This window comes from Nomia melanderi, chromosome 4 (genome assembly GCF_051020985.1).
Source record: "Nomia melanderi isolate GNS246 chromosome 4, iyNomMela1, whole genome shotgun sequence".
Lineage (NCBI taxonomy): Eukaryota > Metazoa > Arthropoda > Insecta > Hymenoptera > Halictidae > Nomia > Nomia melanderi.
Window position 1 is genome coordinate 14,823,377 of NC_135002.1, and position 22,408 is coordinate 14,845,784.

Genomic DNA, 22,408 nt, shown 5'->3' on the forward strand with positions numbered 1-22,408 from the left:
ATAATAGTACTCCATATATTTTCTTCGTTAATTCGACATACATACACATTTTATATTTTCTAGTAATTGCATAAAAGGATCTGTTCTAGTTCTTTTTACTTCATATTACCACAAATATTCACGCATAAATATTCGAATATAAATTTAATATAAATTTAATATAAATATTGAGTGTTTTACACATTTATAGAATGTGTAAAACTGGAATGATTTTTGGCGACTATGAAGTAAAGGGGTGGGCGGGTAAAGGCACAGTCCATCCCCCTGCGTACGCTACCCTAAACAAGGAACTCCTCTCATATTGGGAATCAAACATTAAGATACCAGAGGGTGGCTTAAGACTTTGTTTGGGCGTCATCGACTACCTGATACCAGGCACGAGTTTATGATGCGTCAATCATTATTCAAAGTTAAGTATGTACCAAAGCGCCTTATCCCTCATCTGGGAGCCAAAATTATAGTAAATATTTGACAATATACTAATTTCCATCGTCTTAATCCCTTACCTGCGAATTTCTCTACAATGTCCCCTGATATTTTTCAAAATAACTGTTTCCGTATGCATTATGACGGAAGAGATATAGCATAGACATTGCAAGCTCGATTACCGACTGTGTACAAAGTCAGAAATTTTACTCTACTCTCTACGCCAAGAGAGTGGTTAATAGGAAAACTACATCAAGCAAAACGATCGAAGTCGACTAGGTAGTAAATATATCTGAAATACCGATATCGTAAAAATGCTTGATGCACTAGCAGCCTCCACCTTCCGGAATCGAACAATCAACTACTGAAGTATATAAAAGCGCTACATGAAAAGTATGTGCCCTGGGCGGTCAATTTTTACAATGTTGGCGGTTCTAATAATTATTTTGTTGCCAAATTTGGAGAGTTAAGTATGTGTGTATGCATCTTAAGTCTGTGTTTTAATATTTTTTATTCTAATTCCTATCGCGATAGCGCTGCCGTGCACAATAAACCTAAGTCGATATGTTAGGACGTAACACAAAAATGGTAAGGGGGTCCTTGGACCCCCGAAAACGCGAGGCAAAATTTTACATTGCATGTTATGTCTATCCTATACCTCGTCTGTGGTATTGTGAATTATGCTATACCACAACGGTAACATAGGAAGTGATATTACAATGGTAAAACGTTTTTTTTTCAGAAAATTATGTATTCTAACTTTAGAATTGCCAAAAACCATTTTTGTAAACATTTTTTCTATCGAAAATGAAGCTTTCGCTCTATCGATGGAATATCACATCAATCAGAACATAAAAGATTCAGAAATTACAGGGAGTGACACTAAAACGATAAAACACCTTTTTGCGAATTTTTGCATCTCAATCTTCAGCATTGCTAAAAATCCTTCCCGCAAACATTGTTTTTATGCAAAATAAAGGTATCTGCAAAATATCAAAATATCGAGTTTATCAGGTTTTCGGAAAATTCACCGCATATAGTGTATACATTGTAAATTGTATTACAAAATGTTAAAAAAATATCATTTTAAGTTATCGTGAATTTGAGCAAAAAATTTCGTAAATGATGTATTTGTAGCTTATGCTAGTAATTGATTCAAATAATTACGAAATTTATCAGAAGTAAAAAGTTCTTGTATAAGAACACATACTTTATTCACAGTTATTAAGAAAAATTCTTGCTTTATACAATTCTATATTATAACAAATACTGAATATTATTTAATGTATAATGTTATCTATAAACAGTAATGTATAATAAGAACAATTTATGAAAATTATTCTTAATAGTAAATTATATTTTACAATAAGCATTATATACGCTTGGAATGTATTCTTTAAAATTATAAATGAAAATTTGAACAAAATTGAAAATACAATTAACCATTTCTTTCAGTTACTGACATTCCATATATGAATTTTTTATTTTCTGTATTAGGCATATATAATTAACATATTTTTGAATAAGAATTCTTTTAGTAAAATAAAATGAGGAAAATTAGCTTAATTATAACACAGATTTGAGAAAGGTACATAGACATTAAAATACACAATTTATTTTGTGGATGTTAATATTGTATTGGAAATTAAGAAGCAAATAATATGTCATTGAAATTTTGCAGTGTTACCCACAATTATTTGTAACACAAGTGACATAGTAAAATGTTTCATAAAAATGCAGTAAAATTATCACGGCCATTTATGTTTCTTGTATTTCTACATCTAATAGAATCGGTCGAGTATATAAGTAAAGTGATTTACAAATAAATTACTAAAATTCGTACGATCTTACATTGTAGATGAAAAGCACATGCAAAAGCATTGTAAAAGTGATTATTCTAGGAAAATAATGCAAAAGCGATAGGCTTATTTGCTAATAATATTTTCTTTTATAAATATAATATCAGGGTCCACGTAAGTGAAAAGAAAGAACGTTATCTTGTACTATTCAATTAACTCATTGCACGCGACAAATGTTTATAACAAAAATTAAGGTTAAAATTAATTGTATCAATACACCAACATCAGGGAGTAGATTAGGCATCAGTATTTTTTAATATTTCACGATATAATTAATTCTGTGACTCAACTATGACAATAAAATTCTTCATTTCGCAGTGGAGGTAAGTCAGGAATCTAAAAATCTTGTAGAGTAAAGATGCTATAAAAATATTGTTATTGATCTTGTAAATCAAATTAGACTCTAAAAATTACCCGTCAATAATGTATTAACATGAACCTTCATTTTCGTTATAGTAACTTTATGCTCGCTTAGTTAATGAAGCGATGTTAAAATATTCACAATACGTAAAAAATAATTGCGAAATTATTAATATGTGAAAAAGCATATTTACATAACTTCATTCTCCTTCCTTGCATGGAAAAAAGGTTTGTAGAAGACAGCGACAAACATCACTTTTCTTCAAATAGATCTTACTATTGTAGGCAGAGATATTTTGATTATTTTCATATATAATTTCAAACTTCCATATGAAAGTAAAAATTGTCTTTTCACTGTCCGATATATTCGTTATCGCTGACAAAGAACTTATATTCAAGTAAAATTTATATATATATACGTATATAATTCTATATTGTCAACCACATATCTAACTAGGAATCATTGTAATCAATTCGCTATAATACCGTAAAACATTTTGAATCTATTTACAATTGGCAGAGATTATTTCTTGACAAAAATAGAATAAATAAACGTTTTTATAAAATTTCACTAATAAAATAATTATCGCAAGTCCAAATAATTTTATAATATACTTGTAGTATACAGGGTAAGGCACTTATCTCGATCACTTCGAATAATTACTTAACGGTACAGTTTATGAAAACGTTGAAACATGGGATTTAAATGGCATCAGAGAGCACATCTTGTAAGGTGCGTGCTTTTTTATGGGTGATGACGTTTCAGAGATTTCAAGGTCACAGGACATATGAAGGTCAACATATTTATACTCAGAATTTGATATTTTATCGAACTATCGTACAAAAAGTAGGGCGTTCCAGTAAAAAAAAATCAAGGTGACCTTGAAATCTCTAAAACGCTTCCACCCACAAAAAAGCACGCACCTTATAAGATGTGCTCAGTGATGCTATTTAAATCCCATGTTTCAACGTTTTAAGTAAATATTCGAAGTGATCGAGATAGGTGTTTCACCCTGCATAATCCACACAAAGTCAATAACCATTTTTATGACTAGGCATTTGGATCAATAAGGAATTTGCTCCTGAACTTATGACTTCTTTTGCAAAGGTAGAATAATTTTATGAAATATGCCTGTGTTTCTATCCTCACATCAATTATACTTTTGCAATAGATCATAGGACACTGACTAACATGTTTTAAAAAGCGTTCTGATCAAATGTGAAGCACGTGTCAATGTTGTTCGTAATGATATTGTAAGGGCTACTTTTTAGTTGTACTATTAACGTGTACGGTAAAAATACTATCGTTAGTATTGTGCGATAAGATTGAAGTTTATAGATCTAGCAATCATGAGCATTTATATAGTTTTTAAATTTCTATACATTCCTTCATCGAATACTTCCTAATGGAAACCATTCAATTATTTCACTTGTTAAATCCAAACGTCCAAGTGGTAAACGTATTCCACCAAGGAATTCATTTTCTTGTAGAGTGTCATGATTCCATATTGTAGCTTCTAATGTCCTTTCTTTAATAACATCCAAAGCCATTCTATATTCCAACTGTAATGAACAAATTGATATTTTATGCACGCAACATATTTCATGTGATTAGAAATGATGAAAACACTTTATTTTCCTAATTTATTACCATTTCCATAAATGAAGGATGACAATTCTTTTTCACAACTTTTGTTTTCCTTTTGGTTTTCTTTGTAGGATCAGGTTTTAGATATACCTTTACATATGTGTTTGGCTCTTGGCCATTAGCAACTTTAGGCAATCCCCGTGCATGGTGTACCATTACGTGGAATGCTCCACGAGTGTAGTGAAGCGACATTTTAATTTGTCCACTTTGTACATTATCCCTAACTCTCTTTTCAGCCCACCAATTTCCAACTATTCGATAAAAAGGTAATAGAATGTTTATATTACTTTTAATTGCTGTATAATTACATTTTATAAATCTTACTGTACCTTTTACTTTACGTAAATGTATATCAGCATTTTGTTGATCTCTCAATAAAGGATGAAAGAATGTATATACTAAGTCACTCTGTGAAATTTCTGGGGCCATTTTGAATAAACTTATAAGGAATTTTTCAATATCTGCTCGACGTTTATCGGCAACTTGTTTTATATTAGACCTCCCAACACTTATGCCACTTGGTAAACTGCATTGCGTGAAAAAAAATTATATTAAAATTAGTTACATTAGAATAATCATATTAACCTTTAGTAAATATACATATATTTGTAATTTGTATTTTATACATTGGAAGGAATATTTTTCATATCAAAGATTTTCATTTGATTAGATAGCATGACAAAAGATAACACAATTCGAAGTTGACAATGAAGATATAAAATACTTTTCAATTAAAAGTAACAATACAACACATTCTTTTTATATGTACAGTCGTTGCAATTTCGTACAATATAGTGTATACAAACTGTATTAAAGCTGTGAAGAAGAATTAATTTTTGAAGGTATGTACTGTTGAAATATTTTTAATATAATAAATTTATTTTATATTTTCTCGTTTTCAAGGAAAATCTAAAATAATTAGAAATGGGACTCTCACAATTCCGCGCTCAAATACCGATGCAACATAAAACATCGAAACTTCCTACACCAGAAGTTTATAGAAAAATTACACAATCTGATTACCCTCTTTGTAAGCGACCCGGACCATCTAATACATCCCAAAAGCATGCAAATGACAATTTAGAAAAAGGTAATTGACACTGATTTGAAGCAATTAAACAGCTCAACATAATGAGAAAACGAGTGGAAACCAAAGTAAATAATTTCTTATCAGTTTATATACAATTGAAAAATGTTAAAAATAAAAACATACATTAGCAGATGAAGTATAAAAGAAACTTAATTGCAAACTATTAATAAAAATGAAATTGAAATAAAAGTATACTTTCGCAAAATGATGATAAATGAGCAATTCTTTTTTCTTTAATGAAATGTATGAAAGTTACAACCAGTGGTAATATTTTACAACCTACGTAAAAGTGCGCATTACTTACCTAGCAACTTTCGCAAGTGGAAAATGAATACACAGTTTTTGATAAAATTCACAAAATTCTTTGTACGAACGAAATAAATAAGTAGGATCTGCATGACCTTTCCGCTGTATACGCAGAATATACATATAATATTTTTCAGGGTCATATCGTTTTTGATATCCATGTACTTGAACACTTGTAAGTTGACCTTCTTGTTGCATTCTGCAACAACCAAGCAAATAGTTTTAAAATGTATATGCATTATATAATTTTATAAAATTCTCAATAGACTTACGTATATATGCGTGGAATAAATGATAATAGTGCACCATCATTGTGATCACCCGAAAATCTTAGTTGTGCCAAGTTATGCAAGAAGAAATTGAACTGTGTGAACCAACTTTTAAGTGAACTTTCGATCATTCGCGCGAAGGTTGCCGCTGCTTCAGGATTCGTTTGTTCCGGAAGAAGTGCTTTTTGTACATAACTAACTGCATCCACAGTCACACCAGGAATACCAGATGAAGTCATCTGTGAGTTTGTGTAATTATTCATATTAGACTTGTTCATAAATTCTTTGATTTCAATATCAGTAAGCTTTGATTCTATAATTCGTAGTTTCTGAGAGGCAGACACATTATTTTGTTGACGTAATAAATTATCCATTTTTATAACGTTTTTCGTGCACTTCCGGTTAAACAACTTGTAGTAAAATAAAATTTTCTTATATATAAAATCACACTGCACAGAATTTCAAAAAATTCTAATTATTAAATTATTAGTCCTCGAACTAAGTAGTTAACACTTCTCTTAATTTGGACCGCTGCAGCATATGACATTATGAGACCTCAAACGATAAAAGCCAATTAACGACGTATAGCGTACAAACTTAGTGTGATACGGGACCGCTTTCTGATAAAGTGCATGAATAAGTCTTTCCGTTGCGGTTTGAAACAAAATAATGGCTCATATCATTATATTATCCAGTTAAAAATAAACTCCTTTGCTTTTAAAGGAATTTCTTTCATAAGATAAACAATTATATTACGATAACATTAATAGTAAGTTTCTGTTTCATGATAATATAATGGTGTTAAAGTATACAATATAGGATAAATTAATAATCATACCAATCCAAAAAGATGCAATATCAGATTTCCATGTTTTCGTACAACATTAAATGCTTGACAACACAGATCCACGAAATGATGGAATTTGGCTGAAGGTTTATCACCACCGTTTATGACATATGCCATATCAGAAGTTAACACAAACGGTGTTCTGTCCCTGATTAGAATATTATAAAATGACTTTTAACTAAAAACATAAAATACACAAAGGTAAAGGATTCTTACCTTTTAAAATTACCAAACATTTGTGCGTCTCCTAAGAATTTCCCAAAATCAATGTGGAACAAATGACCTGATGTTTTTAACATAATATTGTCGTTATGTCTGTCACAAATTCCTAAAATGTAAGTGGCAACGCTATAGCCCGCACAAGATGCAGTAAAGTTTTCAACAGCTCTTTCATATTCTAGTTCTGAAGGATTGTGCTTTGCTAACCATTCAGCGATTGGTCGATCTTTAAAAGAACCAGTTAGACCGAATTCAACCTGTATTTTTCGCAATGTTTCTGCATCTGCAACCATTTCTATCATTCCACGTTTATGCCCGGTAGGCACGCAGGCGAATGTTACCATTTTCAGATCAAGGCCTTCTTTTAACCAAAGTTTATCCATAATACGAACCATTTGAAGAGTTAACATATCTTGTTGTAAATCATCGCCAGCCTTAAAAAGTAATTTAGTGTAAAGTAAAAGATAATAAATTTTGTGATAAACGCTTATGCAATAAACTTACTTTAAAAATCGCTGGACAAATAACGTCGTCATTGCTAATGAAACTGATTTTCAATGGAAGAGTGAATGATGGAAAATATGAACAGGTTTGCACGTTTATACCAAATACTTGTTTACCAGGTGACAATGGTAAGCATGTACCTTCATCTTCCATTAACTGACAGTGTATATTTTGTAAGCCAACTTTAAGAGCATCTATCCGCAATGACTCTTTTATTAGTTTAATATTTTCTGCCACTTCGTGTAAATTCTACAAGAATATCAATTAAATTGTTGCTTATATTAAAAGTGTACAATACACTATTTTAAATGCATACTTTAACTAGTAATTGTTGCGTGAGAAAGCTGTTTCTTAGTGCATCGCCAATCACAGCCAGCAATGCTCGTAACATCAATTGTAACCTCCTATGGTAACGTGCATAACTAATATTTTTGTCATCTTCTGGAGTAGCTTCTGCAGAATTCTATAAAATAAACGAATAGAAAGAATTGACAGCCTTACCTACCAAATAATTTCAATGACACTACAAACTTAAAAATTAGAGTTTCGATACTTAATAAATATGGAAATTTACAATTAATACAAATTTCAACAGATTCAAAAAACCTTCAAACATCATATACAGTATTATACAGCTTTTATTCTTTCAATTCATGAGAATTGTGAAGAACATGAATTTGTTAATAATGTCTATAACTATCATATAATCTGTACCTGGGGACTTTGTCCCGGTAATGCTTGCGTTAGCAGCCAATAAATATGATGAGCTACTCGCGGCGAAATTAATGCCCGTTCTATTAAAAATCTCGTAAGGGACGAAGTCTCGTATGTCTCGTGTTTTAATGCTTGCAACAACTGCGGCAAATAATCCACGAGTTCATCGTTACTCAATTCCCGGATCCAACCGACTGCCATTTCTCTAACTTTCATATCTGGAAAGCTATAATATATCTATGATTATTTTAGTTATAAACAATGTTTATTTAAATTAATCATTTTGAACGTTAAATTACCAAGGTAATAATAATTGTAGAGCTTGAACTGGAGGCAGAGGACTCCAAACTCTGAGAGATGCGTGAAGATCGGGTAGACATGCCCAATCCCAACTATGTGCAGCTAAAAGCACTTTAGGCAAAGCTTCTGGTATATCGTGTAAATAATGACGTTTCTCCCATAAAATTTCTCTGTCTTCGATAGCAGGTCTATAAACGATAAAAACAAATATTAAAAATACATTAACAATGATTATTAAATTAAAATTAATACCTTGAGAATGTTGTTTGTTGCGTAATATCTATCAATAACTCTTGAGTATTCTGATCTAATGAATTGAAATCAAGAGATTCAACATCATAATCTCTCAATTCGGTTGGAAATAATACTTTTCCCCCATAATCGGGCAATTCTAAACCAATAATAGGGTGCGTATCCCCATGGGGATGAATTCCAGGTGCTGGAGCAGGTCCTAATCTTTTATCAGCAATCGCTGGCCAAAAAGATAGGAAGAAACTTCCTTGACTCATAACTCTACAATAAAAACAAAATGTATAGAATAAAGTACACTGTTTTGTATTTTATAACATAATTAATTACCCTTCATAATCGAAAAATTGTATAGCACCCCAACCCAATTCTTCCTTTTGCATTGTATTTTCCGTAGACGAATTTGATTCGTGTTCAGTAGGTTGTAATGTGCGACCATATAAAACTAATACCAATCTAGCTTCTCTTGGTACTTGACATACGCTTATACCATGGAACTCCAACCTTTTTCATTAAAATTCTAATTTAGATTCGAAAAATAAGATACCATTTTTAAATAATAAACTACAGAAACATTACCATGAATTGAATAAAATTCTAGGATAAAAATTAGAACTGACTGCCATAGGTTCGGACAAAACTGGGTTTCCAACAGGTCTAGTTCCGTGAAATATTTGGGCCGCAACAATATAATCATCATGCTTCCATGATCCTGGTAGCCTATGTAATGCGCCAACACGAACTAACACAGTGTCCAATACATCAGATGATATTAAAGTATCTGTCATATAAAACAATACGTATATTACATTTCGTTAAAAATGACCGCGGAATAAAATATGTAATATAATGATGTTACTTGTTGGAAATTCTCCCTTGGTATTCAGTTCAAAGTCAACTCTAAACGCATGGCAATAAGTTTCTACAAGATCTTGAATTGCGTCGCGAATTTTACGACAGTGAGAACCAATTACATCTGGAAATTTTGTTCTTAAAGTCACAACGGAGTAGTCGCCATCTTCATGTAAGATTTCAGGTTTCTTGCACTCAATATTTGTTGTATGAACTTGGGGTAAAAATTGACAGCATGCGTTCACAAAATTATCGACAGCTTCTGTGATTTCAAACGTTTCTATATTTCCCATTAGCGCACAGACTGCTTTCACTGCTTGAACAACGCCACGAGGTTGTAACTGTGGTAAAAGACTTGACCTATCATTTGCAGTCGCTAATTGTATAGCAGCAGTTTCTACACGTTCCATTTCTTTTTCTACGGTTTCTACAATTTTCATAAAAATATTTGTATTTATATTATTGATATTTTTACGTACGTTTTTATTATGGTATAATAAAATAATCTTACTACTTTCGTACCTAATAAAATTAGTAGTGTATCGTAAGAAATAGGTTGAACAGGTTCATTTGGAAGAATATCTTCTAATTTAAGACATTGGTCACGATTATCATCCTGAAGCTATTGGAGAAGTTAATATGGTTATAATTACTTATAATATTTTAATTACAAATATATACTTACTGTTCGAGCTATGGATCTTTTAATTTGTGCTTTTGTTTGGATTGCTAATTCAATATCCTTTTCTAGTTTAATACACTGATGTATATACTCATATTGAGCTAAAGTTGTATTAGGTGCAAAATATTCTGCCAATCCCAATACTCTCAAACAATATTTTTCTATGTTCACTGTGTCTTCATCTTCTAACGAACAGGCGACGTTAAGAATAACATGTTCAACACTGCAATTGACTGAAAACAGACATTTATACAGCATTAAATTATTACAATTTATCTAACACACTTTAAAAGCTTACCGTTACAAGTAAATGAAATGGACGGAGTATCTTCAGAATCCATTAACTGAGGATGTACAACCAATTTTATGCTTGTGCCATCAGGATATAAATTTTCTATCATTGGACTGATTATATGTCCAATATTTGTACTGGGATCATTAAATGGAAAATCACCTGTATATATTTTACTTATTAGTATAATGTTGAATAATTTTAGAAATAACGTATGGTATTTTACTGATTTACTAACTTCGCACAGATTTCATCATCTCGTGAAAAGCTTTTAGATCACAATCATGTAGCGATGGTCTAGTTTTCCTTACTGTTACATTCTCGTATAAACGAGTCTGTCGTTTTTGCTATGAAAATTGAGAATATTAAAATTTAAATTACTAATAATTTTAGAATATAAATTTCTGAAATAATTATTTTAAAACTTACTCTTCTATCTAACGAAGTTCTTCTTCTTTCAATTGTGTTCCAAGCAGAGGAATTTCTAGGAGGTAATGGTGGTGGTGCTGCTGGGGATAAAGCTGGAGATTTAGCAGACTTTTCTACAGCTACATATACTGGATCTGAATTAACACTTTCATTTGTGCTATACATATAATCGAATGGATCAAATGGATCATATACTGATCCACTAATTTGTGATTGTGCCTCTGTTTATACAAAATACATTTTTAGAAGTTAGTATTTTAATTTATGCCATAATTTTATTGTAATTTTATATCTGTAAAAATTTGTTACCATCTTTATGTCCCTGTGCAATATCAGTGTGATTTTCAGTCTTAACAAGTAATGGATCAAATGCTTCCAGTACACTGACTCGAACATTTGTTTTATCTTCTATATGATCAAAAGAACTCAAATCTATAAGATTATTATTTGGCTTTTTCTCTATCACTTTTAACACACTTAGCTGCTCATCGTCTGTAGAGAACGTAGGCTTCTGAATACTACATACAGAAGAAGTAATACTCGGTCTGTAGTTCATAGGCAATGGAGGTATCTGTAAATGAATTATTAATATGTATTCTTGAAAAAATATATAATCTTGTTTTAGTTAAAGAATCTAATATCAAATAAAAAGTATTAACAAACTTAAAACTGCTACATCTACATGTAACTACTGAACTAATACTCAGTTTAAAACAGATATGTACTGCACTATATACCTGCATAAAAAAATAATGTTTTAAATCACAAAAATTCCATGCAGGCTGTAATTAGAATAGTCAATAAAGTTATTATAAAAATAAAAAAAATAATTCCAAATCGTATATATTATTATTAGAATTGTAAGCATTGCTTACTTGCGGTGTTGCATCAGGTACATTACTGCTAATACTACTGGATCTTGGCATGATGGGACTAATTTTTGGAGTCCCAGGTGTACAAGGTGCAGTGGAAGATCCAGGACCTGGAGAAAGTGACTGATATCGGAAGTCTCTAGAGTGATAACCGGCTGAACTACTACTACGTGCTACTTTTGCCTGCTTCTTTAATATTATGGGATGAGTCTCCCATTTTGGTTCTATTACTGATTTTCTGCCAAAGAAGAATATTTATTTTTAATTTATAATTTTTTAACTCGTAATTAGAGGAACAGTATTTCAATAACAGTAATTAAATTGAAATCTTACGATGGAGGAAGAGGAGGTGAACAATAATCAGTTAAATTATCTTGTTTTACTGGACTTGTAAAATTAATTAAGTCATCAGACTGCTCCTGACTTGTTGTAGCTGACGTTGAATTTCGTCTAGATGGAATTGGTGGTGGTGCTAATATCACAGCATTTTTAGATTGATTAGTATTAAAGGCTCCTGGCCTTGGTCGACTTCTACATTGAAATCTGTAATTTTTATTCTTAGAATTTGTACTCGATATTATTATGAACTATATTAAATATCAATATTTTAATAATTTAAGAATTTAAATAATATTATTTACTTTTCAACGTGATGTACACTATCTGTTTCTGATGTACTACTATGTACAATATTGTTTCCTTTATGTACATCGTTCTGTGTTTGTGGAATAGTACTAAATTCAGACCGTTGCTTCTGTAATTTAAATTTCTCTAACGCAAGACTTTCTAAACTCAATGCTTGTGCACATTCTAAATCCTCTTGAAATTGACGTTCGTAATCAATCACCGTAGGCCTCTGACTACTTGGGTTTCTATTGTAGTGTGACATCTACAATTAGATTAGACTCTGATTAATACATTAAACGCTAACAAAGGTAATTAGATATAAATATAAATGGATGCTCAAAAATGAAGTATGACTTGATATCAACAATACATTGATACATTACTAATAATAAAAGAATTATTTAAAACTATGACAAAACAGTAATAGATAGAGAACATGATCTGTATAATGTCATTCTAACCTATACTCGAAGTATTTATGTAAAAATACTTAATTTCAATAACTACCAATGATAAAAGAACAATAAGAATAACAAGTTTATAAAGAATATTTTTACAAGTACTAAATGACAGGTGATGAATTTTTGGCAATATAAAGAATTTGCGACGTTAAGTGAATTACAATGTATCAGTTAAAGTAATTATATTTACTCTGGTTACAAAATTATTACCGATTACAGCATGAAGGAAATAATATCATTAACATGGGATTTATTGTTTCAAAAGGTTTTGCCATCAATTAAAAGAGACAGAAGTGTTACGCGTCTACGTAAACGGATTTACAGCTTACCGTAGCATTATTTTCGTCGGATAATCTCACTGTCAGGTATCGCGAAAAATCGCCGAGCAGAAGAATAATACAGATTGCAGAAAAGCACTGTCACCTAATCAAGGAAATGACATTTTCTATCTTATTATTGGCCGTTGTGTATAAACGAATCACCGTGTACACGTAGTGGTCACCTACGCACAAATATCACTTTATGAACGAAGAGTGCACTGACTTGTAGCTGCTGCCACCAATAGCAATGTATGAGCAGAAAGCACTCAACAAATGTGTATATGTATTGACTATGTAACGAAATACTACGCGACATACGCTGGTACCCTCGTGCACGACACGTCTTACAATCAATACATAACGATAGAATAGAATGAAAAGATTGACTATACTGTGGATGTAATTGAAAGTGGTGACTGTACATAGTTAAGTAAGAAGATCAAGTCATTTCGGCGCGTTGTCTGATCAGCTGCTTAATTTGCTCAAACTGAACACCAAACCTTATTTGATTAGAGTGATTTAATACATAGAACGCGTAGGATTGCTTACAGTTAGGAATACCATTTTTGTATTATGTACAGCACATAGTGTGCTCAGACGTCTCCAATGTGCGTGTAATAATAATTATTGCTACTTTGAAATTTTAAAGTAGTCCATATTATTCTTATTTATAGTGTAAAGCATCCAAATGAATTTATTGATAATATATAAGATCGTTCTTTACCGATATTTACTAAATTAAGTGTAATTAAACATAAAATAAACTACTGCCCCTCCCATAAAGCTGTGTTCCTCAATGTAGGTAATTGCATCATTTTAACAGTACCGTTTTATGTTATATGTATTTCATTATTTTTATATTAGAAACTTTTGAGATTTTTCTTTGTCATTAATGAATTTTGTAATTTATGAACTATTTATATGCACTTCAGCAAAAAGAAACACAAAGATAAATGATACATACCTTTTAAAGCTGATATTCCTAGAAGAAAGTTGGTTATAATGTTTCACTGCCGAGATAAATTGTTAAGAAAAATCAAAAAATAATTCTTGATAATTAGACAAATTAAAATTAATCCTATAAAAAATAAAAATTATTAAATGCTTTAAATAATTTTTGTTGCATATACATTGAATTTTATGATGTTAAAATGTATGTATTAATGTTTTTATTAAACAATTTATTATTTGATAGAAATACGTATTGTGCCATACAGCAAACAGGGTTGATGGAAAACCTGTTAGTTTTTTATTGCTCAGTTTATGACTTAATTATTTAATTAACAACTTCTATTCAGATCGAAAAATTATATTTGCATGTACTATATGTTTGTAAATTGTACTTTTAATATTACAACTACACAATACTTCAATTAATAACAAAAATAATATGGAAAAAAATGTTAAAAAGAAATTCTTAAAAATGTTAGCAAGTGATATATGATCCTTAAGAAACTTAATAGCAAAATATTATAGGACATATGTTAAAGTATTACAGAGATTTACTTGTAAAATAGTTACAGAAAATACTAAAGTAAAATTTAATTTATATATTATATAAATTATATATATTACACATCACAGAAGTATATCCACAATATTTACCAAATTGTTCACAAAATAAATATTACATTTGTATGTACATTGTTCTACAAAATGTATTACAATAATTTTTAATCTATAATATTGAAGACACTTATCAAAATACAAAAGTTTTATTGTTACAAAATATAATATAAGCAATACTAGACAGAAGTACATTCTTTAAGAATATCTTAGTAAAATAATTGTTTGAATGAAAAACATTCATCTTATTTACTATTTTATAGCAAAAATGTTCACAGTAGAAAAAATTTCTTCTTATCTTAGAATAAAAGAATAGAATATGCTACTTGTAGTAATATGACATATTGTTTCAGTTTAAGATTTTTGCCATTCTTACTAAGTATTCTATTTTATTAAAAAGGACAAAAATTGCAATCTTCGCTAAATTTCTTAAAGTAATATCAATTCTGAGTTTCAAAAACATTTAACAAATCTGTATTATTTTAACTTCCATTTAAATGTAATAAAATAAAAAAGTAAAAAATACATTAAAACGCCAATATAGTAATTAATGGTATCAAAAATATGTTGGGAATATTAAGTACCGAAAGAGCTTCATTGTCTACACGACAACTCGTTGAAAGTCAATCCATTTTGTGGTTCAAATTTTTAGATAAATCTATTAGATTTAAGTAGTCCGTACAATTTTCAGCCAGAATCCTTTCTCACTTGTCGTTACAAGACTCCGCCTACTGAATTTTATCGGCGTAGTTGTCCTTTCACAGGCTTCCACTCGATGGTTTCTTAGAAACGAAATTATCCCTACTTTGATTTGCAGCAGAGCAAATCGCATTCCTGAAATTGCAGTTTTATCTCGTAAAACGTTATCTGATACAATAGATTGTGGAGTAATGCAATACTACCGATATTGACAAATCTTGTTATCATATCAATGGACAGGTGATGTCATTTAAAAATGTTACTAATATCTCTGTTATGAGTATGATCGATCAATTTGTAAAGCATTAATAATATTAAATAAAAATTCCAAGTATGAATTATAGTGAAAATCATTGAATAATAATCAACGAAAAATATAAAATAATATGACATTCAAATTCCATACATAATATATATCTATATACAGATATTATATAGTTTAATTTTTATTTAAGCTCTATACCATACAGTTACCACCTTTAACAACAACACGAAAAAAACAAAAACAATATAAACAAATTACCTATGCAGTTGCGCGGTCCTTCTCCAAACGGGAGGTACGTGTAAGTATGCCTCGTTCGTTTATTTTCATCCGTGAATCTCTCAGGATCAAACGTCGCGGGACTCGGATAGTACTTTGGATCATGATGAAGCCCGTAGATCGGTATGATCACCCTCATACCTGCCGGTAATTCGATTTTTGTGCCTGGTATTTGATACTGATATTCGCATTTGCGGGACAGAAGCGAAGCAGGAGGATACTTTCTCAAGGTTTCTAAAACAAATTTTCAAACATAAATTACCCCTGCTTTATTTCCTAGAAAAATCAGGAACTCATTCTTGTATTCTGTTAAAAATGTGTAATGAAAGGAAATTTATATTTTTATTGACTTTCATACAATTGGAAAAAATCTTTTTAGGGTATTTAATTTTCTACAGTAAATTTTTTAGCGTGCTCGATTTCTTATCCACAGCGTAGCTGTGAAAGAAACCATAGGTCAAGGGATTAAAATACCAGGTTTGCATTTGACGAATCTATGCTGTTGAGTATACGATGAAGGCAGCAATTGATACAAAATATAATAATCTAGAATAGAGATTTAAACAAAAAGAAATCGCGTAGATTTCGAATACTCGAAGCTCGAAGGATCTCTCATAAAATGGTAATTCTAGCAGGAAGAATATACGAAACGAGTGTTAACTTTTACCTGCAATAACCGTGTCAAGATATTTCATGTCCTGGACAGCATCATAAGTTAATTTGCCATCTCCGTTGTCAATAGCGTCATGAATATCGCGTCTCGTCTTTTCTTGAAGTTCACTGTTCAGCGCGAGTTCATAAAGGCAAAACGCGATTGTGTTCGATGACGTTTCATAACCGGCAGCGAAAAACACAAACGCCTGTGCGGCAATACTGTTCTCGTTCAGTTCTATAAATAACGATTCATGTGAGATATTGTGACATTGGATAAAGCATCCTCTCTTATTTGGAACATTCATTCCATTTCCTCGTAACCCGTCCTCTCACTGAATGTAATCGATCGTCTGATTAACGCGAAATACACGATTTCATTCCAAGCGAGAGATTCTAGCGGCAGTCGTGAATAAAGTACTTACTGTCAATTTTATCTTGATTAATTCGCTACGAAACTATACCGTCTAGAGCAATGTATCACGGCTACACTCCGGCCGTCTTACCGACAACTTATATTAACTGTAGTATTATCAATTACGTAACGTTACTCGATTAATAGAATTGAGTCGTACGAAATTGATACAGCGCGTTATGAAAGTTATATTTAGGACAAGTTATCCTTATACATTTCTGTTTACTTGTTGGTCGAATTGTATGTTAACGTAATTAAATGGAATACGTATTCAGAGTCTTCATCGTTAGTGAAAAAATACTTATTCCAACAAAAATACGTTTGGATTGGTAAAACGTTCTTTTGCTTTTGTTGGGTTACCAGTTGAGAAACTGTATAGGCATACGAATTTCATGTTTACTCTTTACATTAACAAATGTTCTGGTAAAAATATGTACTTTATAATTGACGATGGTTATCGTATGGTGATCTTTTCATTTGAACTTTTTAACGCGTTCAAAATATTTACTAAAGTAAGTTCTTCATTCACAACCTGGAAGGTAGTTTTTGTTTTCCAAATACGAATAAGGAAGTATGCAGGGAATTTCAAACGTCGGTTTTCAATGATCCACTACTACGGTGATTCCCAAATTTTGTTACTGTATTGAAAATAAAACAATATATCATAAATGCAAATTTTCCATTATTTTCCAAATTAAGATTAAACCAGATATAGAATCTAGCTCAACAAATTTTTTAAATCAATTCCCACACAACAAATCAAAATGATTAAGTTGTATAAAATACACAAGCATACAGCAGCTCCATTTAACACTAACGATGTATAAATCTTAAAAAGCTAATTTTAAAACGTAGATTCCTTATTTTATGAATACTTTGCATAGTTTCGATCTTTGTTTGGGCCGAGCACGTAAGTGGATCACGGTTCAACAACATTCTCTTCTGAGGCAAGCCACATATCTACGCGTGGAGCAATCTACGCGAAAGATAGAAACATTCGAATACGGACATGAAGCATGTTTCTTCCATTAGTGCATCGCCGTAATCACAGTTTTTCAACCCGACCTTAACCAAAACCAATTTTCGCGATGCCTTGAATCAACGTACCTATCTCTTCGGTTGTTTCAACATCCTCTTCGTTGTAGATTTGCCCATTTCCAGTTTCGTTCTCCAAACTGCCCTTGTTCTTCAGTTCGATCAGCAGGTCCATAAAGTCGTGCCTTTTGACAAGATGCTTTTGCCTTTGGTTGATCATTTGCAGCACGACGGTCTTGAAAAATTTCGTTACGCCTGGATCGATCACCTGGACACGTAGAAGCTTGTACAGTTTCGGTATGGCAGTCCTTAGCATCCTCCACAACGTAGTCTTGTAACTCGGTTTAGAGAGTTTTTTCGCGGCTCTATGGAACTCGGACTCCTCATCGGTGAGAGCGTTTATCTGTATGCCGAACGCGCAGCTACCGATGACGTCTATCGTAAATTTGGCCGCCAATTCGCGAACCTCTAGCGGCCGATCGGCTCTCGAGGACGCATCGATCAATTTCTGAAATTCTTCGCTGCACTCTGCCAACAGGTAGAACATTCTCTTCAGCTTGACGGAGGAGAAGGCTGGAGTCAGTTTCGCTCTCAGACTCTTCCATTTCTTGCCCTCGAGATTGAAGAGGTGAGCAGATAATGGGTCCTGGTAGAAAAACAATGTTCAACGTAATTACCGGGATGGTAGATTTATTTTGAAGGTACTGACAATTTAATGGAGTACCTCGAAATAAATGGAAGTAGTTTGCAACCGTTCTTAAATAAGATTGTTCAATATTCATAAAATAAGTGGTTGTTAGCAAGTACAAAGAAAACACTTAATAAAACGGATGAGAAGATAATCTTGTTAACAGCAATGTATTTTCACGTATGCTTCTTGAAAAAGATACTGAACGTTGAAGATAAATTTCATTGTTCTTTCCAATAATTTCTATTATTTTTCTTTGAAACATAGGCTATTCCTACATCCATACTGTAATACTTAGTGAATAGTGTAATGCTTCAGTATTTATTTATATTTTAACCGTTTGAGTCCCGCGGGTTTTGCAAAAACCCTCTCGAAAACTGCCAAGCGGCGCGATCGCGCTTCTTTCGTTTCGATTAAGAAACTGAATTACGCTTTCCTATTTTTACAAAAACAAATTTTAAATAATGCGATCGTTACATTTTCCAGTTCTAAGCGGGTAATAGCAAAAATAAAAGTAAATAATTAGAACGAAAAGGGATAAATAAGATTCATCTGATTCTATGAACTGATAGACTAGCACTTTTAGTTAGTGTAATGAAGAATTGCGATCGCGCCGCTTAGGATTCAAGTGGTTAATAATACTTCAATATTTTACTAACAATTCGATAAACATTCATACCATAATCATACCTTCGTCCTTCACCAGCTACAAACAAAAATTACCTGAGAGTTCACCGGTATACCGCGGTTCACGAAGCACGAGAAATTCTTCACGCAAACGTTCTTGATCAAGTCAGGATCTCTTAGGATCAGCACAGGCGCTCTAACCCGAAAGACCCCAAAGAATCGCTCATCCTTGAACCAGTCGTACATCTCCTTGACACCTTCCGGCAGGGATTTTCGAAATAATAGCATTGGAGCGAAATTCCCGAAGAGCACAGTCGGTTTGCGGAAAGGCACACCGCGGCTCGTCCAAAAGTCAAAGGTCGACGTGAAGAAACGGTAAAGGATGGCTAGGAACAGTCCTACCAGGAATAGCTCTAAACATCCCATCTTGTGCAGTTAGAAACGCTAGTCTGCTTCAATTTATGATTTTTGCACCGGACTGCACCGGATATCGGTCGAACCGAGCTACCATAGCGACGCACGGTACCGACGTCAATCAGAAAACAATAGGGGGCTTTTACGGCAGCAACAGCTCGAATTACGCAGCTCGATGCTCCGATCGCATCCTTGGAACTGTTTATGGAAGAGGCATAATACACCTGCCAGTGATTGCTCACCGTTCTCCTATTTGCATTCCCACGTTTCACCAGGAGAAATTTTAATGATGCCTGCTGCGATGTGATCTCCGAGTATTTACTCTTCGGAGATGACTCGATGTCTAGCGAGACAGCACACTGGTTTCTTTATACTTTTCACGTTTCACTATATTTTTCCTTGGTTAGGTGTAACCGTACTGACAAATTGACAAGTGAGCATCGAAAATGAAATGAGAACAGACAAAAACTGATCAACTAGTCATCATTTCGCATTCCCCAGCCTAGCCATCACAAGTGATCTCCCAACTGTACCCTTTTACCGACGTGCTGATCGCGCGTGATTAGCGGGTCTGTATGCAAATTATGCGATTTACTGGGCTTGGTGTCCCGTTCGTGGACACTTTGATCGATTATATGTCGAATCACGTGAACAACAGAATGGAAGTCGTCCGGTATTTACATTTTTCGTGCGGTGACGCGCTCTTTGTTACTATTCCTGGGAAAAAGTGTTCGATCGAATAAATTGATCGGTCGTCTGCGGCGTGTCCAACCTAATAAATGTTATTCGGAGTTATTCATATATATTTAATGAAATATGATATATTGATAAATATATTTGATTATCATTAACCACGAAATATGAAATTAGAAAGCGAAAGAATAATTCGGAGCGGATTATACTATCACGCTCAGGGATTAGAGAAAGTGTCCGGTCACGAGGAATATCATTTCCTTTGTTTGGAAAGATAAAAACGCTTTTGAATCACTTGCCTTTGAACGATGCTTCTTATTGAACTGTTGAAAATTTATTATTTGTAACCTGCAATGAAAATCGAGCAATATAGGCTGCAGATAATTTAAAACGAAAAAAATTGAAAAAGAAATTTGATAAAGGATATCTGCGTTTCGTGAAATAAATGATTGTGAAATTCCTTTCTATTTTAATAATCCGAACCACGTATCAATTTTGTTCTTTTTTAAAATATAAACGGGATTTTATCAGTCGCACGTCTATAAACCGAAAACGAGCAAATTTTATATTACTTAAAAATGATTGCCAAGTTTCTACTCATTTCATTCGTACACTTCGAAAAGACCATTTAATTTGTTAATACACCGAAGAATACCTTTTATGATGAAAATAAGTTCCATTTGATTGAACACTCACAAGAAACATATAAAAGATTGAAATAGCGTTTCACGTCGGTTTTTACCATTTAATACTCTCCTTATCGCATTATGGATAAGCTAATCCTACTAAATGAACATTCGCGAGATTAGTTCGGGCGATTAAAACATCACTGGGGATTTACGTTTGCCGACATTCAATTCGCACGAAACTGCCGTTTAAAATTATTTGAACTGCACATGTTAGAAAGCATTTTACACCTTTTAAGAATATAATCTCTCTTTAAGTACCAATTTTAGTCCCTCGAGAAATACGTTTTATAATTGAATATTCGATAAACGCACTCATAAAATCGACGTGAATCATCGAAAAACTTCTATGCGTAACCGTTTCAACCACAGTAATTAATAAGACAAAGCCACACAGAACAATGAACTCATTTACATGGTACAACGACGAACGTATTAAAACATCACTCCGCGTTCAAGTTCCGGCGCGTCAATCTCGACCCTACAGCGTGGTACTCTTCGAACCCCGTTTATGTATCTGCACACATTAATGCACACTTTCTATTGCTCAGCAGTTTATACAGCACTCGGCGCCTCTAATGCGATTATAGAAACATAACCGGTTCAATGGAGCAAACCCGTAAAGTACTCGAACGATTGAACCTTCACACGTGTCCCTGGATTCCTCTAACATTCGTGTCTTTTGGACCACAGCGCAACACTAGCCCAATATTTTCGGTCGACCTTTATTTTTTACGTAACCCGACGGATGACTTTTATCATGTGGCACGCACTAGCCTCTTATTAAACGGAGGAGCTATTATCTTTTGGAAGTCATAAATAGCAGCGAGTGCAAAGTGGCCGGCGATGGCTAAGCACACTTCGAATACACTGCACGAGTTTTGGGGACAACAAGAAGATAGGAGGAAGAGGCAGTGGAGGGAAAAGAAAGGACGGTGGGGGGAAAAAAGCGACCCGTATAACGCAATGCGTATCGTTCTCACTGAAAGACTGACCTCTTGTCGACTGGAAACTATGCACGCTCATAGGCGAAACTCTGCTCTACATCTCTCTTAACTGTTAGGTCG

General features: G+C 32.7%; 2 protein-coding genes across 9 annotated transcripts; both read right to left on the minus strand.

Moving 5' to 3' along the window:
* Positions 1-2,038: 2,038 nt before the first annotated feature.
* On the minus strand, positions 2,039-13,672 carry Pi3K68D (phosphatidylinositol-4-phosphate 3-kinase catalytic subunit Pi3K68D). Of its 4 annotated transcripts, XM_031973126.2 has the most exons (26): positions 13,336-13,670; positions 12,560-12,807; positions 12,252-12,461; positions 11,922-12,156; positions 11,784-11,828; positions 11,356-11,617; positions 11,047-11,267; positions 10,856-10,964; positions 10,624-10,779; positions 10,329-10,558; positions 10,166-10,265; positions 9,651-10,070; positions 9,371-9,572; positions 9,122-9,295; positions 8,795-9,055; positions 8,542-8,730; positions 8,243-8,468; positions 7,845-7,991; positions 7,529-7,777; positions 7,022-7,458; positions 6,797-6,953; positions 5,962-6,197; positions 5,688-5,888; positions 4,623-4,819; positions 4,297-4,544; positions 2,039-4,208 (listed from the first exon to the last, which is right to left on the minus strand). In XM_031973126.2, the coding sequence occupies exons 2-26, from the start codon at positions 12,805-12,807 to the stop codon at positions 4,035-4,037; spliced, it is 5,334 nt and encodes a 1,777-aa protein (XP_031828986.1). In that variant the 5' UTR covers positions 13,336-13,670; the 3' UTR covers positions 2,039-4,034. The 4 variants fall into 4 exon arrangements, with proteins under 4 accessions (XP_031828986.1, XP_076222647.1, XP_031828987.1 ...); XM_076366532.1 differs by having other exon boundaries at positions 4,297-4,819; positions 13,336-13,672; XM_031973127.2 differs by lacking the exon at positions 11,784-11,828.
* A 1,329-nt stretch (positions 13,673-15,001) lies between these two features.
* Positions 15,002-22,408, minus strand: LOC116425361 (cytochrome P450 6k1). Of its 5 annotated transcripts, none has more exons than XM_076366617.1 (7): positions 22,337-22,408; positions 20,955-21,003; positions 19,645-20,734; positions 18,306-18,879; positions 16,800-17,021; positions 16,115-16,366; positions 15,002-15,726 (listed from the first exon to the last, which is right to left on the minus strand). In XM_076366617.1, the coding sequence occupies exons 3-7, from the start codon at positions 19,972-19,974 to the stop codon at positions 15,560-15,562; spliced, it is 1,545 nt and encodes a 514-aa protein (XP_076222732.1). In that variant the 5' UTR covers positions 19,975-20,734; positions 20,955-21,003; positions 22,337-22,408; the 3' UTR covers positions 15,002-15,559. The 5 variants fall into 5 exon arrangements, with proteins under 5 accessions (XP_076222732.1, XP_076222731.1, XP_076222730.1 ...); XM_076366616.1 differs by lacking the exon at positions 22,337-22,408 and adding an exon at positions 21,573-22,330; XM_076366615.1 differs by lacking the exon at positions 22,337-22,408 and adding an exon at positions 21,398-22,330.

Bases quoted from the DNA above. Each gene is read 5' to 3' on its own strand.
- LOC116425361 (XM_076366617.1), bottom strand. From the start codon at position 19,974: ATGGGATGTTTAGAGCTATTCCTGGTAGGACTGTTCCTAGCCATCCTT. The intron at 18,880-19,644 runs GTAATTTTTGTT...TTTTTCTACCAG, and splicing joins GTATACCGGTGAACTCTCAG to GACCCATTATCTGCTCACCT. The intron at 16,367-16,799 runs GTAAAAGTTAAC...AATTTGTTTTAG, and splicing joins TCTTGACACGGTTATTGCAG to AAACCTTGAGAAAGTATCCT.
- Pi3K68D (XM_076366532.1), bottom strand. From the start codon at position 12,807: ATGTCACACTACAATAGAAACCCAAGTAGTCAGAGGCCTACGGTGATT. The intron at 8,731-8,794 runs GTATTAATTTTA...TATCGTTTATAG, and splicing joins CAACAAACAACATTCTCAAG to ACCTGCTATCGAAGACAGAG. The intron at 5,889-5,961 runs GTAAGTCTATTG...TGGTTGTTGCAG, and splicing joins TTTATTCCACGCATATATAC to AATGCAACAAGAAGGTCAAC.